Source organism: Mobula birostris, chromosome 14 (assembly GCF_030028105.1).
Source record: "Mobula birostris isolate sMobBir1 chromosome 14, sMobBir1.hap1, whole genome shotgun sequence".
NCBI classification, from domain to species: domain Eukaryota; kingdom Metazoa; phylum Chordata; class Chondrichthyes; order Myliobatiformes; family Myliobatidae; genus Mobula; species Mobula birostris.
Window position 1 is genome coordinate 85,350,351 of NC_092383.1, and position 16,576 is coordinate 85,366,926.

At 42.9% G+C, this 16,576-nt stretch overlaps 1 protein-coding gene across 4 annotated transcripts in view; it reads right to left on the minus strand.

The window, feature by feature from the left end:
- Positions 1–6,459: 6,459 nt before the first annotated feature.
- Positions 6,460–16,576, minus strand: part of LOC140210039 (uncharacterized) — a 94,713-nt gene continuing 84,596 nt past the window's right edge. For all 4 annotated transcript variants that reach the window (XM_072278810.1, XM_072278813.1, XM_072278812.1 and 1 more), the window contains 3 exons: positions 13,876–13,931; positions 12,838–12,889; positions 6,460–9,112 (listed from right to left, as the gene is read on the minus strand). In XM_072278810.1, the coding sequence (XP_072134911.1) occupies positions 12,853–12,889; positions 13,876–13,931 (93 nt within the window). In that variant the 3' untranslated portion in view covers positions 6,460–9,112; positions 12,838–12,852. The remainder of the gene's footprint in view (positions 9,113–12,837; positions 12,890–13,875; positions 13,932–16,576) is intronic.

Here is a 16,576-nt window from a genome sequence, read left to right on the forward strand (position 1 = left end):
TGAAAAACGTTTGGCATGCTTGAGAAGCTGGAAAAAATAAATTAACTCAAACAAAGGTAACAGTACTTCACATAAGAAATGAGACACCAGTAGGCTATACCATCTCTCGTGCTCCGGAACTCCTGATGGAAAATGTTTCTGAAGATCTTTAAAATGTAAAGTCTACCCCTAGTCACTGGCGGCCACCATTTATTCCTCCCCTTAGCCGCCTTGTAATGGAAATATGCCTTCGCTGGATTTACAAACCATCACTAAAAAATGAGGTACAGAATTAAAAAAAATTCACTCCTCTGATAACTGACATGCCTACCCTGGGGAAGTTTTAACAGTTGTCTATCTGATCAATGCCTTTCACAACTTTATGAACTTGTGTCGGGTCTCTCCTCAGCCTTTGACTTCTATGGAAGGCAATATTGCATTGTCCAAACCTTTCTTATGGCTTGTGCCCTTTAACCTATGCAGTATCCTGGTGAGCCATTTCTGCACTGTCTCCAGGGACTCCGTGACCTTCCTGCAGTGGGTGTGACCAGAAATGCATACAAAATGTGAACAGTCGTGTTGCTCTTCCCATCTCCAGCCATGTGGAGCACCAGCTTCACCCAACTCTCTAACCTTGTTGTCAGATTCAGAGGCAGTCATCACCTATACATTGAAACACAGTGTTTGCATTAACAACCAACACACATACGGATGTTTTGGGGCAGCCCACAAGTGTCACCACACATTTTGCAATTGCCGCCATACCATTCCAAGCTCACCGTATACTAATTACTAAAGTTCTGGACGGGACCCATTGGGAAACACTGTGCATTAAGGCTCAGAGACATAACAGACCAAACGGAAGAACCTCAGGTGGGCACCTCAGTCAGCATGGATGAGTCAGACTGAAGGACGTGAGAGCAACACAAAGAGGAAAGCAAATGGGAAAAATACCCGTTTTTGTTAAGAATTTATGCTTTGGAGTATTGGGATACCAATGTTTTTCTAGGAATGCAGCCTCTCCATTGTGCTGAGGCATATTGAATCCAATATCTTTTATTTTAATAACACTGGACAACAAATATTTTGCTGCCTGAATACTTTTGTGTATATCGTATGGATTTTTGGTTGCTGGTCATGAAAATCACAATGAAATTTCCCTATCACCGTAGACCATAAGATGTAGGAGCAGAATTGGGCCATTTGACCCATTGAGTCTGCTCTGCCATTTCATCATGGCTCATTCAATTTTCCTCTCAGCCCCAAAATCCTGCTCACAATACTCCCAGTGAGCCCTCACCAGTGTTTTATAAAGTTTCAAAATTGTATCCTTGCTTTTATATTCTAGTCCTCTTGAAATGAATGCTAACATTGCTTTCGCCTTTCTCACCATAGACTCAACTGAAAATTAACCTTTGGGGAATCCTGCACAAAGGACTCCCAAGTCCCTTTGACCTCAGTTTTTTGTATTTTCTCTCCATTTAGAAAATAGCCAACCTTTTCATTTCTTCTACCAATGTGCATGACCATATACTTCCCAAGACCATATTCCATCTGCCATTTCTTTGCCCATTCTCCTAATCTGTCTAAGACATTCTATATCCTCTGTCAAGCACCTTTTAAAAAATCACCTATGTTTGTTATTTCAATTCATAATTCAAGTCTGAATAACCGATGCCAAGATTAATGAAGTCATTTATGTTGGTCCACAAATCAAACAGGTCATAAATATCAGGTAATTCGAGGAACATCTAGTGCGACTGAAGAAAATCACATACCAGGCATTCAAGGATGTTGCTGAAAATTTTCTTGGTAACTACAGAGCACCAAACTTGATGTAGCTGGTTGACAACACGGTTCAAGCATATAAAACCACAAAGTGCAATATGTCACTAAAGACTGATCTTCTACATTTCCATCTAGACTTCTTCCCTGCAAATCTTGGCGCTGTCAGTGACGAGCATGTTAAAAGGTTTCACTAGGACATTGTGGTCATGGAGAAACGGTATTGGGGCAACTGGAATTCATCAATGCTGGCTGATTATTGTTGGACACTTAAACAAGAAGCCTCAGACATTGAGTACAAATAAAATTTGTCAATAGAACCCTTTTAGCTTAGTTGAACTATTACAAAGCATCAGCATCATTGTGCAATTAAACGCATGATATTCAGTCCCTCTTCTTCTAGATTTAATCACCTCTTTTGGCAGTCTATCGGGATACTCAATCAATTGGACAAAAAGTGCCTTTTTGCCCCTCTCCAACGACTACACGTGGGGTTTTTTGGAAAGTGTCCCATTCAAAGTAGTTAAAGATCACTTTACTTATCTTGGCTTGACAATCCTCAAAGATCCTAAATTAATACTCAAATTAAACTTCGCGGAGTTTATTTCAAAACTTAAACAGAATATAGAAAGTTGGAAAAACCTACCTCTGTCCAAGATTAGTCGTATAAATTCAATTAAAATGGTTTCCCTTCCTAGGCTTCTCTATCTTTGTCAAAATTTGCCCATTTTTCTTACATCAGCTTTCCTTAAAGAATTTGGGCTCCATAATATTGTCTTATATCTGGAGTTATAAGAATCACAGGATTTTGAAAATTCATTTACAAAAGCCCAAGTCTGAAGGAGGGCTGGGATTACCTGTATTTAGACGCTATTATTGGGCTGTCAATGCTAGGGTTTTAATGTTTTGGCAACAGGGGGCTCCGGATAACCTAGCCCCGCCCCTGGGGCTCCCTTGTGGCTATGTATGGAGTCTAACTCAGTTGTCAATTCCTCCTTGCCAGCCATGCTGTTCTCTAAGTTAGAGAAGCCTGGGACTTCAAAAAGTTTGAGTTTTGTTTTGAAAAATTCCATCAGAATTTTAAATCAGATTAAGAGCGTTCTGAATTTACCAGAACCTCTGTACAAACACCAATCTGTTTCAATCATTCCTTTCCACCCTCAAGGTCAGATAAAACTTACTATGCTTGGAGGGAGAAGGGTCTAGTTTCTATTGAAGACCTGTACATAGAGAGATGGTTTGCAGCATTTATTTTGCTGAAAGAGAAATTTGAGCTGCCTCATTCGCACTTTTTTCGTTACTTACAAATTAGACACTACATTCAATCTAAGATTTGTAATTTTGAAATCCTTCCAGGGAAACGTGTTTTTTGCTATATTGCTATATTTATACTCTATTCTTGGTTGGTGCAAATGTAATGAAAACCAATTTCCCTCGGGATCAATGAAGTATGACTATGACTAAAGAACCCTCTTGACTCCAGGCGTCTCGTTTCTAAGTTTGTACATTTGTTTGATAATTGCACTGTAGCATCTACTGTGAAGATTAGAGACACCTGGAGAGAGGAGATGGGCATTGAATTATCTGAAGCTGCCTGGGATAAGTGTTTGTCTATGATACAGGCTTGCTCTGTTAACAGCAGGGACCAAATGATCCAGTTTAAAGTTGTCCACTGTCTCCATTACTCTCAACTTAGGTTGCACAGGATTTACCCTTCTGTTTCACCAATGTGTGATAGATGCCAAGGGACGGAAGCCATGTTGTCACATACCTTTTGGTTTTGTCCATTACTGACTGGATTTTGGTCCAAAATATTTGACTGGTACTCAAAGGCCTATAAAAGATCCTTCCCCTTGGAAGCTGGTCTCGCTATATTTGGCTGCTCGCAATCTACTATTTGTTTCCCTGCAGCCATACAACAGTCTCTGATGCTGGGGATGATTGTTGCCAAAAGACTTACCTTGATGGAATGGAAATCACCCTCTCCCCATTCCTTTCGGAGATGGATGGCTGATATGATCTCAGTCATACAGATGGAGAAACTTAGGTTCTTGAGAACCAATTCAATTAAAAAATTTTCAGCTACCTGGGATCCATTTCTTGCCTACCTGGATGAGGCCGGGAGCCGATGAGCAATTTCCCCCCAAGCTGATTTTTCATGGCCCTCATTTGAGATTTAATGTTTAGTATTTCTGAGCACTTTGTACAATAGGCATCCCTCTAATGTTATGTCTCTTTCTTTTTTTTTGCTTATTTCATTTTTTTACATGTCTGAGCTGGTATGTTCTTGTTGATTCCATTGTTTTTTTTTGAAAATTTTGAAAATACAGTATTTAAAAAAACACATTATATTCAATAAAATTTCATTCATTTCTACAAGTGCCTACCTGATATAAGTAGCCTGAAATGATATGTGTTCAGCTTCAAGCAGTCTCTCATAAGGAAAAAAATTCTGAGGAAGCAACACTTTCAAAAAATTTGTTGTCCAGTGTGTATATAGGGAAATGCACTACAGTGCAAGTATTATCTGCACTTTCACCTCGCACGTGGATGCACTAACGCTCCATTATCCAGGAGGCAGCTGTAACAATTTCCCATATCCCCTTTGGCAACATCCCAACTCACTTGCTGTTATCTTCCAAAAACTGGAAAAGAAAGCTACAGGGAATGGGTAAAGCCCATTTTATTCTCTTTTTGGCACACATACTCTGCTGACAATTATATCCATCCATCCTTGTCCACGAGAAGTTGGTCATCATCGAGTACAGTTGTCGCGTTTGCAGTGAAAGTCCTCCATGCCTTTGGGTGGGGAGTTCCCGGAATTACAAGGAAGGAAGGAAGGGCATTCTAGGTCATAATGGGTTGGGACATGGTTAAAAATTGGGAGAGGGAAGGTTTCATCACATGACCGTAATGTGTAGGAGCAAAATTAGGCCATCTAGCTCATCTATTCTGCCATTTGATCATAGCTGATTTATTGACTGAAGTCTGGGTCCTCATTTAGTGTTGCTGGTGAGTCCTGGGTCAATACCAAAACCCGAAGGTTGACCAGAAGTCCAGATTGAAGCCCGAACATTGATCGAAAGTCCAGAAGGTGAGGCTCGTTGGGCGGAGCCGTGAAGCTGTGAATCTCTGATAATCCGCTGGGGAAGCTGAAGGCGCAGTGTCTGCTGGAGGCCGAAGAAGACAGCCTGCCCTTGGCTTACAGGACCCTGTTTGAGTTTGGGTGCGTGGGTGGGTGGAAGGAACGGGCCTTATTTTATTATGATTGTTGCTTGGTATGTTCTGATTTCTTGAGTGTTGTTCTGCTGAACACGGTGGCCATGTTGGTGCCAGAATGTCTGTTGATACTTGAGGGCTGCCCCCAGCCCACCCCGGGTGTGTTGGTAGTTAACGACAAAATTTGTGTGAGAGAGTACATGTAAGTGGTTGAGGGAAGGATGGCAAAGGCTGCTTTCATAGAGTTATGGAAGAGATTTGTCAGTAGCAGCTGGAGTGTCAGATAATAGAGATCTTGGGAAAAAAACAACACAAAATACTCTGCAGATGCTGGGGTCAAAGCAACACTCACAACACGCTGGAGGAACTCAGCAGGTCGGGCAGCATCTGTGGAAATGATCAGTCAACATTTCGGGCCGGAACCCTTCGTCAGGAGTGTAGAGGGAAGGGGCAGAGGCCCTATAAAGAAGGTGGGGGGAGGGTGGGAGGAGAAGGCTGGTAGGTTCCAGGTGAAAAACCAGTAAGGGGAAAGATAAAGGGGTGGGGGAGGGGAAGCAGGGAGGTGATAGGCAGGAAAGGTGAAGAAGGAATAGGGGAAAACACAATGGGTAGTAGAAGGAGGCGGAACCATGAGGCAGCTGGGGGAGGGGGCAGAGTGAAATAGGGATAGGGGAAAGGAGGTGGAGGGAATTACCGGAAGTTGGAGAATTCTATGTTCATACCAAGGGGCTGGAGACTACCTAGACGGTATATGAGGTGTTCCTCCTGCAACCTGAGTTTAGCCTCATCATGGCAGTAGAGGAGGCCATGTGTGGACATATCTGAATGGGAATGGGAAGCAGAGTTGAAGTGGGTGGCTACTGGGAGATCCTGTCTGCTGTGGCGGATGGAGCGGAGGTGCTCGACGAAGCGGTCCCCCAATCTGCGTCAGGTTTCACCGATGTAGAGGAGGCCGCACTGGGAGCACCGGATGCAATAGATGACCCCAACAGACCACAAGTGAAGTGTTGCCTCACCTGGAAGGACTGTTTGGGACCCTGAATGGTGGCGAGAGAGGAGGTGTAGGGACAGGTGTAGCACTTACGCTTACAGGGATAAGTGCCGGGTGGGAGATCAGTGGGGAGGGACGTGTGGATCAGGGAATCGCGGAGGGACCGATCCCTGTGGAAAACGGAGAGGGATGGAGAGGGAAAGATGTGCTTAGTGGTGGGGTCCTGCTGAAGGTGGCGGAAGTTGCGGAGGATAATGTGCTGGACCTGGAGGCTGGTGGGGTGGTAGGTTAGGACAAGGGGAACTCTGTACCTGTTGTGGTGACAGGAGGATGGGGTGAGAGCCGAAGTGCAGGAAATGGAGGAGATGCGGGTGAGGGCATCATTGGTGACATCATTGATGAAAAAAAAACATTGCGATGGAATGAAAAAAAATTCAATGGTTAAAATATAGCACTAAATAATGAATATTTACAAGACATTGGCGGTGTGCTGTACATACTGTTTAATTTTCAGACAAAGGAACCCATAATTCAGAATCCAGCTTCTGCCAACTCTTTACACTGGCACAATATCCTGTTGTAATTTCCAATATAACACTGGAACATCAGCCTTCCAATGTTCAGCAAAAGAACATGGTAAGGAAGCACTTTAACATGGCTGTTTCCAGAATGTAAGCACTATGAAAGTATTATAATAGTGATCTATTCTATAGTTGTTAAATTGTTTATTTACTTTACACCTTAGGAAACTAAAACACCTCAAAATTCCACAGAAGTTCCAAAGAAAATGGCCAAGAACTGGTTTGTCTCAAATCTTCAGGAATATTTTAGGAGTGATCTTTTATTTCTAGAAGGATGCTTACAGATTTCTGCTCTGCCAAATGACATAGTTCACTGTCACCCCTACCCTCTGCTGCTGAGACATCCAGGGTTGCACAGGTGTCTGGGGCATAAATTGTTCAAAGGAACATGTTGCCTGCGCCAATCACTTGTTGAAGAGTCTCAGTCTAGAACATCAGCTGTTTGTTCCTCTCCATGGATGCTGACTGACCTGCTGAGTTCCTCCAGCATTTTTTGTGCGTTAAGCTGAATTAAGCTACTCCTCTTCTGCCTGTATGCTGTCCATATCCTTCCATTTCCTGCATAATCGTTGGTATATCTAAAAGCCTCTTAAATGCTAATATTTCATCTGCTTCTACCACTACCCTCCTGAAGCCAGTTTCAGGCTCTGTTGCTCTCTGTGTACATAAACATGCCCTGCACATCTCCGTAAAGCTCTCCCTCTCTCATCCTGAATCCAGTACTTGACATTTCTACCCTGGGAAAAAAGATTCTGACTGTCTACCCTGTATGTGCTTACTGGAGTACATCAGGTACCATCAACTGCCATCAGGAGTTCCACGTCCACTATCTGCCTTGTGTTTCACTCTATCAAACTCCAGTGGATATGAGCCCAGCCTTTCCTTACGAGACCACCTGCCCATTTCACAGTTCACCGGAAGAATATAAGATGTAGAAGTAGAATTAGGCCATTTGGCCCATCGAGTTTGCTCCGCTATTCTATCATGGCAGATTTATTATCCCCCTCAGTCCCATTTTTCTTCCTTCTCCCTTTAACTTTTGACACCCTTACTAATCAAGAACCTATAAACAGACCCAATAGCTTGGTCTCCACAGCTGTCTGTGAAAATGAATTCTGTGGATTCACTACCCTCTGGCTAAAGAAATTTCTCCTCATTTCTGTTTTTAAAGGAATGTACTTGTATTCTGAGGCTGTACCCCCTGGTCCTTGACTTCTATAGGAAACATCCTCTTCATTGTTCACTCTATCTAGGCCTTTCGATATTCGATAGGTTTAAATGACATCTCCTTTCATTCTTCTAAACTCCAATGAGTACAGGCCCAGAGCCATCAATTGCTCTTCATATGTTAACCCTATCTTTCCTGGGATCATTCTCGTGAAACTCCGCTGTTACCTTGCCAATGTCAGCACATCAGCTCTCTTACATAAGAGGCCCAAAACTGCTCACAATACCTTCAAGTGTGGTCTGACCAATGCCTTATGAAGCCTCAATATTACATTCTTGCTTTTATATTCCAGTTCACTTGAAATGAATTCTAACATTGCATTTGTCTTCCTTACTACAGACTCAATCCATGAGTTAACCTTTGGGGAATTCTGTACTAGGACTCCCAGGTCCCTTAGCAAATCCAGTTTCTGAATTCACTCCCCATTCAGAAAATTGTCTATGCCTTTATTCCTTCTACCAAAGTGCATTAATTTAGTCCAGTAAACCTTTCCTGGACTGCTTTGAAAGCATTAGCATCCTTCCTTAAATATGCAAACCAAAACTACATACTACTCTAGGTGTGGTCTCATCACTACTCTGTATGACTGAGGCATAACCTCCTGCATTTCATTCCATTAGCAATAAGCGATTACACTCTGCCAGGCGTTTGAACTGCTTGCTTTACCTGAATCGGTACTAGTGTACTGGGAAATTGGGTATCCTGTTAGTTGGTAATGAGCAGGTGATGGAGAACTAGTGAAATGACAGTGAGATTACTTTGAGAGAGCTCAATGGCAATACATTACCAAGGCTTACTCATTAACTACTGACTTAGTAAAGTGAGATTATTATCTCTAAGGCAGCTCTGGTATGTAGAATCAGTAATATCAGTTACTATCTATTTTATATACAACACCTATTTTTTAATATAAAAATAATTTCTTATCCAGTGTCCACCCTTTTACAAACACAATTCAGTTGTTCCAGCTACTTTCAACAGTAGACACTTTCTGTTCCTTTAGCCCAGAACAATAGGCGAAGGGTACAAAGATTCAGGCCAGGTTACCTAGTACAAAGAAAAGACCGCCTCATGCTTCCCAGTTACAGATATTGAATAATAAAGAAGTGCCTTTTGTATGTGGCAAGAGTCCCGCATTCGTTATTTGGCTTCATATCAGTTTGGGTAGAAACGTGGCGAGCTGTAGTCTGGAGCCAAAAACTCACAGGGAGCTCGGGAACTAGTTTCGCTGGGAAAGTTCATGACATGATCCAGGTCCATCAATAAAATGGTAAGAAAGCAAACACAGTCTGCTTCACAGAAGCCAAAACCTCCTGAATTCCATCAAACCTGCAATAGAAAGGCTACATGTTAGCTCAGATAGGGAATAGAAAGTTCGCAGGGAATTAATGACCATTTATTTTAGCTGCTGCTTTCTGATTTCTACTTTATTAGGTGATTAAATGCAGCCAATGTTCAGATTAACTGTGATTTTAGTTGAATAGCAGAGCAAGCTTGTGCAGTGTTCCTGCCTGTTTACGAATTGTAATGCATAAAGGTCTCCATGGTTATGAAAGCCAATAGAGCTGATCTACCCACAAAAATAGGACTGCAGAAGCCAACATGAAGGAATAAACGATAAAACATGAAGGAATAGAACTATGCTTGTGGTTTTGCATGACTGTGGTAGCTGCTTCAATGGAACTCAATTCTGGAAGCATGCCAGAACACACAGTCAATAATATAAATTGTGTGACGCGCACAGAATTAGGGCCAAGCTTCCAAGTTTGCAGCTGATGAGTTCATTTGGGTCCCAGGATAGTTGTGGGGAGCAGGACAATGGGGACTGAGTTTGTGTTGTCAAATGCTGGAGGAACTCAACAAGCCAGGGAGCACCTATGGAAAAGAGTAAATAGTCGACGTTTCGGACGGCAATCATGATGAAGGGTCTCGGCCCGAAACGTTGACTGTTTGCTCTTTTCCACAGATGCTGCCTGGCCTGCTGAGTTCCTCCAGCATTTTGTGTATATTACTTTGATTTCCAGCATCTGCAGATTTTCTTTTGTTTGTGATTGTCTTTTAGAGATCTATTCTGTGTAAGCAGGCAGATGCTAGACTCATTTAGAAGCACTTCAGATTAAAGCCTTTCTAATGCTCTCAACCAGCAGACTATAGATATTTTTTAGGCTTTACAGAATGATATCAATTCACCAAGAACTTCTATTTTTACATGTTATTCTTGAAAGCCTCTGACCTTTTTTCTTTCTATCTATCTACATCACAGAGTAGGCCCTTTCCGGCCCGTTGAGTACACTGCCCTGGCAGCCTCCAACAAGCCTGATTCACTCTGACCTAATCATGGGACATTTTACAGTGACCAATTAACCTACCTAGTACCCCTTTGGATTGTGGAAGGAAACCGGAGAAAACACGCACGTTCCACGGGGAACACAGGTAAAAAATGCTGGTGGAATGCAGCAGGCCAGGCAGCATCTCTAGGAAGAGGTACAGTCATGTTTCGGGCCGAGACCCTTCGTCAGGACTGACTGAAAGAAGAGATAGTAAGAGATTTGAAAGTGGGAGGGGGAGGGGGAGATCCGAAATGACAGGAGAAGACAGGAGGGGGAAGGATGGAGCCAAGAGCTGGAAAGTTAATTGGCGAAAGTGATATGAGGCTGGAGAAGCGAGAGGATCATGGGACGGGAGGCCTAGGGAGAAAGAAAGGGGGAGAGGCCCCAGACAGTCCTTCCAGGTGAGGCGATACTTCATCTGTGAGTCGGCTGGGGTGATATACTGCGTCCGGTGCTCCTGATGCGGCCTTCTATATATTGGCGAGACCCGACACAGACTGGGAGACCGTTTCGCTGAACACCTACGCTCTGTCTGCCAGAGAAAGCAGGATCTCCCAGTGGCCACACATTTTAATTCCACATCCCATTCCCATTCTGATATGTCTATCCAAGGCCTCCTCTACTGTCAAGATGAAGCCACACTCAGGTTGGAGGAACAACACCTTATATTCTGTCTGGGTAGCCTCCAACCTGATGGCATAAACATAGACTTCTCTAACTACCGTTAATGCCCCACCTCCCCTTCGTACCCCATCCCTTATCTATCTATCTATCAATTTATTTACTTATTATTTTCTCTCTCTCCTTTTTCTCCATCTATCACTCTCACTATAACTCCTTGCCCATCCTCTGGGCTCCCCTCCCTCTTTCGTTCTCCCCAGGCCTCCCGTCCCATGATCCTCTCCCTTCTCCAGCTTCATATCCCTTTTGCCAATCAACTTTCCAGCTCTTAGCTCCATCCCTCCTCCTCCTATCTTCTCCTATCACTTCGGATCTCCCACTTTCAAATCTCTTACTAACTCTTCTTTCAGTTAGTCCTGATGAAGGGTCTCGGCCCGAAATGTCGACTGTACCTCTTCCTAGAAATGCTGCCTGGCCTGCTGCGTTCACCAGCACTTTTTATGTGTGTTGCTTGAAATTCCAGCATCTGCAGATTTCCTCGTGTCTGCGTTCCACGGGGAGGACGTACAGAGACTCCTTACAGAACAGTCCCAGAATTGAACTCTGAAATCTGGTACGCTCAAGTTGTAATAGTGCCATGCTAACCGCCACGCTTCCACAGAAATGCACATTAAATTCTCTGCATTCTATGGTGTCCACCAATAGAATTCACTGATTGGATGGTGGATGGATGGGCAGAGGCTAACGTTCAAAACTGATTTTAAACACCAGAGATTCTGCGGATGCTGGAAATCTTGAGCAGCGCACACAAAATACTGGAGGAGCACGGCTGGTCAGGCAGCATCTATGGAAATGAATAAACAGTCGATGTTTCATTTCTATAGAGACTGCCTGACCTGCTGAGATCCTCCAGTGTTGTGTGTGTTACTGCTTGCCTAGAGTATTCACTATAAGGAGTGGTTTGACAATTTTGGACCATTTTCTCTGTTGCGTTGAAGATTTGAGGGGAGTCCTCATGGATATTGGATATCGTGGACCTCCTGGGTAATGACAGGGTAGATGGTCAGAGTCTTTTTCAAAGGGTGGAAATATCAAATGCTGAAGGACAAACCATTAAGTTAAGTTGGAGGAGATACACAGGAAATTTTTTTTTTGCATGGAGAGAGTTGGATGTCTGGAATGACTGCAAGATGTGATGGTGGAAGCAGATATGATAGTGTAGCCTTTAAGGCATTCAGTAGGCCACTAGAATATGCAGGGAATGAAGATCATGTGCAGTCAGTTTTGAACAGTAATTTTTCTAATTTCCAGATGAACATAATTTCTCTAAGTTACAGTAATTTCTCCCACCCCCTACTCCTCTCTTTCTACATTCCCTATTCCGGCTCCCTTTCTCTTTTCCTCAACTCCCTCTGGTGCTCCACGGTCCTCTGCCCTCTCCTATTAGTTTGCTTCTTCTTCAGCTCTTTACCCCTTCCACTAATCCTCTCCCAGCTTCCTACTTCCACTTTCACCTCACCTGACTTGACCCATCACCTGCCAAACTGTACTCCTTCCCCTCCCCGCCGCCCTCTTATTTCACTTCAGTCCCCTTCCTACCCAGTCCTGCTGAAGGGCCGTGGCCCGAAAAATCGACTGCCTGACCTGCAGAGTTCCTCCAGCACTTTGAATGTTTCGCTTATTGTTTCCAGCATTTGCAGAATCTCTTGTGTTTAACTGTGCTTTAGTTTGGCTCCGTGGTTAGCACAGACATCGTGGGTAGTTTTTTTCTCACGGTAATTCTTCTTGCTGTGTCAGATACATGACAAGGAATTTGTCCACACAGATCTTACTAACTGCAACATGATAATACTAAGGTGCAGTCCGAAGTATAAATACTGGCCTGGATACCAGGTATCTGTTCTGTAAAGCAGAAGTTTGGGATATTTTACCTGTGGGCAGATGGGACCTCAGTGTAATGTGACATTTGAAACCATTCTCAAGTATGACTTCCTGTACAGTTACTGATATCATCAGTTCAACGACTTTAGTGGGGTGAATTGCATTTCCAATCAGCTGCAGTGATTTTCAGATCCACGTGCGTAAAACTTTTTAAACACTTACCACTCTTCTACTCCTTTAAAGTTTGTTAAAGGGGTCTTCTGCACAGCTATTGCTGTAAAGAGAAAAGTAGTAAAGATTGGCAGTCTGAAGAGAAGGGTGAAGCACTGCCTAATTCCAACCAATAACACATCCTGAACTCTTCATTTTATGTTCAGAGTGTCCATTAGCAGCTATACCCACCAGTGGGTTAGAGATGGGAAGAGCAGATGACCAGGCTCTTAGCAACTAATTGTCCAGTACTGTTAAGAATGTCAATTTATCCACAGACACAATGAGGGATTTTTGGGAGTGGTGGGTGCCACAGGAGCTCGAGTGCACTCTGGGTTACAATGACTGTGTAGTTTGAAACTGTACCCGGGATGTATCTCAAAGTACTGTAATATTGCATTAGTGAGAGCCTGTAATCAATGATTTTATGCAAATTCTCCCATAAAAATTTTAAAGCATTTTCCAACACAGGGAAGTTAGTTACAGAAATTTTGGATCAGGCATAGCAGTTACTTCATTCAAAAGACTATCAGTCTTTAAAACATAACTGTTTACAAATAATCTTGCAGTAATCAGACAGATCAAGAACACAGTTACCAGTTCACAGTGGGAGGCCACTTAACAAATTTGCTCTGGAAACTGACAAGGCAAATTTCTTCAGCTGACACTTGTAAAATACTATTTCAAACAATGCAGCATCCATTGATACTTTAATGCCACCATTCTAACCATAAGATATGGGACATTCTGATTTAGCAACACTGAAGCATCAGGGAAGATGATAAATAAATTATTAATACATGCAAAGAAAAGTATTCCCCTTGCTTCTGCAGCTACTGATTGACCCACTATGCTCATACACCATTTTTTTTTGCTTCAGATTCAGCATCTGCAGCTTCTCCGTCTCTAATTAATAAACATTCATGACCATCAGTCCTCATTGGCACAGGAAAAATAGGGGTTTGGAGAATTTTCAGGAACTGAACCCCGGGACTCTGGGACTGCCTGCATTTTGAGAAAATGAGAGTGAAAAATACAGTAAAATCCTACCTAGTATATAGTGCAGAATCTTGAAAGGACCATGCCTGATAGCTCCTCCTCTGCGTCTGGAAGGTAATATTAAGATGACATTAATATTCATAATGATGCATTTTTCTCCTTAGATTTTCATTATTATTCCAGTGGGATGACTTGCACATGACATACTGCCATTATTGTGTAAGAGTTGGAAACCAAACTTGTCCAAGTAAGTCTGTCAACCATTACAGAAAAATCAAGCTCCTTCTACCATCAAAATGTCTATGATTGGGTATCTAATCTACAAACTTACTGCTGTGTGGGAAAAGTACTAGTAGTCAGAATTTTTTCTTTGGTTGCTAGCATTAAATGGTGCTGTAGTATGACTGCCCATTGACTTCGTAGAGTCATGGAGCAATAGAGCTGATATTCAGGCCCTTTGGCCCAATGAGTCCATGCTGACCACAGGGCCCACCCGGCTTGTCCCAAATTCCTGTGTTCAGATCATATCTCTCAAAGTCCTGCCCTTCCATGTACCTATCCAAGTGATTCTTAAATGACACTATTGTATCTGCCTCAACCACTTTCTCTGGCAGCTTGTTCCATATACTCGCCATCCTCTGTGTCCTTCCCCTCTCATCCTAAACCAATGCCCTCCTAGTTTTAGACTCCTCTAGCCTGATGAAAAGACTATTACCATCCACCTTACCTATGTCTCTCATAATTTAAGGCATTCCTGTAAGGTTGCTCCTCATTCTCCTGTGTTCCAGGGAACTAAAGACCTAGAATGGCCAATATCTCCATATAACTCAAGCCCTCAAGCCTAGGCAACATTCTCAAAAATCTTTTCTGCACTTTCCAGTTTAACCAATTCTTTCCTATAACAGGGTGATCATAATTGTGCGTACTGTAGTATTCCAAGTGTGGCCTCACCAATGACTTGTACAACTGCAACATAATGTCTCACCTCATACTGTATACCCAATGCCTTGATGAAGGGCTCAATGCTAAGCACCTTTTTCACCACCCTATCCACCTGTGAGGCCGGAGTGTCGGGCTCACAATTCGGCCTCATAAAAAAAAACTGCGCTGTGAGAAGGACGTGGGGGACCACTCACAGAATCTTTCCTCCAAGAAAAACACTTGAAAAAAAAAGTGGTCGCCAAGGCTCTGGCAGAGTATGGCACACAACAAAAACATCCACCTGTGATGCTGCTTTCAACAAACTATGAACTTGCATTCACAGGTCCCTCTGTTCCAATACATACCCTAGTGCCCCATTAATAGAATAAGTCCTACATTGCTTCCACTTTCCACAATACATCACCTCACACATCTGCATTTATTTCCATCTGCCACTCCTCAGACCACTTTCCTAACTGAATAAGATCTCGTAATCTACAATAACTTCATAATCAATAGCACCTTCCAATTTTATGTCATCCATAAGCTTACTGATCAAGCTTTGTAAATTCACAGCCAAATTATTTATATAAATAATAAGTAACAAGGGCCTCAACACCAGACACTTTGTTACACCACTTGTCACTGGGCTCTTATCAAAGAAACAGCCTTCAACCTGACGAAGGGTCTCGGCCTGAAACGTCGACTGCACCTCTTCCTAGAGATGCTGCCTGGCCTGCTGCGTTCACCAGCAACTTTTATGTGTGTTGCTTGAATTTCCAGCATCTGCAGAATTCCTGTTGTTAGCCTTCAATCTCCACACTTTGCTTCTTTTCTCTGAGTCAATTCTGAATCTACCTAACTAGCTCTCTTTGGATTCCATGGCACCTAACCTACCAAACCAGCCCACCATGCAGGACTGCACTCAAGGCTTTGCAGAAGTCCAAGTAGATAACACCCGCTACCTTACCCTCATCTACCTTCATCAGAAAGAACAGATGGAATGTGATTTGCATTGTTACACTTGTCAGTAAGTAACAATTAATTGACTTTCTTCCACTTTCCTCTTGGAACATATATATATAAAACACAGGTTTTTGTAAATCTCTGGTTCACCAGTGAGCCATCACATGCATTGAGAATGAATCCGAAGGTTGATTGTCCTAATTAACATAATGTATGGCTGATTATAACAATATAAAGAACTCCATACTTATTAAATAAAAAACAGAGAGGATTAGAACATATAACAGTACAGTACAGCACAGGTCCATTGGCCTACAAGGTTGTGCCAATGTTTTACTCTACTCCAAGATCAATTTAATCCTTCCCTTCCATATAATCCTCCATTTTTCTATTATTGTTGTGCCCTGGTCTTAGGGTCCCTTCAATATCACTGAAGTATCTATGTCTACCACCACCACTGGCAGTGCACTACATGCACTTGTCACTCTGTGTTTGAAAAAAGCTACCTCTGACATCCCCCTTAAACATTTCTCCACTTACATTCAAAGGATGTTCTTTGGTATTAACCATGCCTCCCTGGGGAAAATTAAACTCTGGCCGTCTTCTCTGTCTATGCCTCTCATAATCTTATACACCTCTATCTAGTCACCTTTCATTCTCCTCCTCTCCAAAGAGAAAAGCCCTGGCTTGCTCAACCTTTCCTCATAAGACACGCTCTCTAATCCAGGCACCATCCTGGGAATTTTTCTCTGCACCTTCTCTAGGTGGATCAGGAGGGATGACATCTGACGCAGACTCGGGTACAGAGATGGGAGTTTTGAGGATTTGCTCGATTAAGAGGGGATGCCGTTGTCTCTCATTTTGC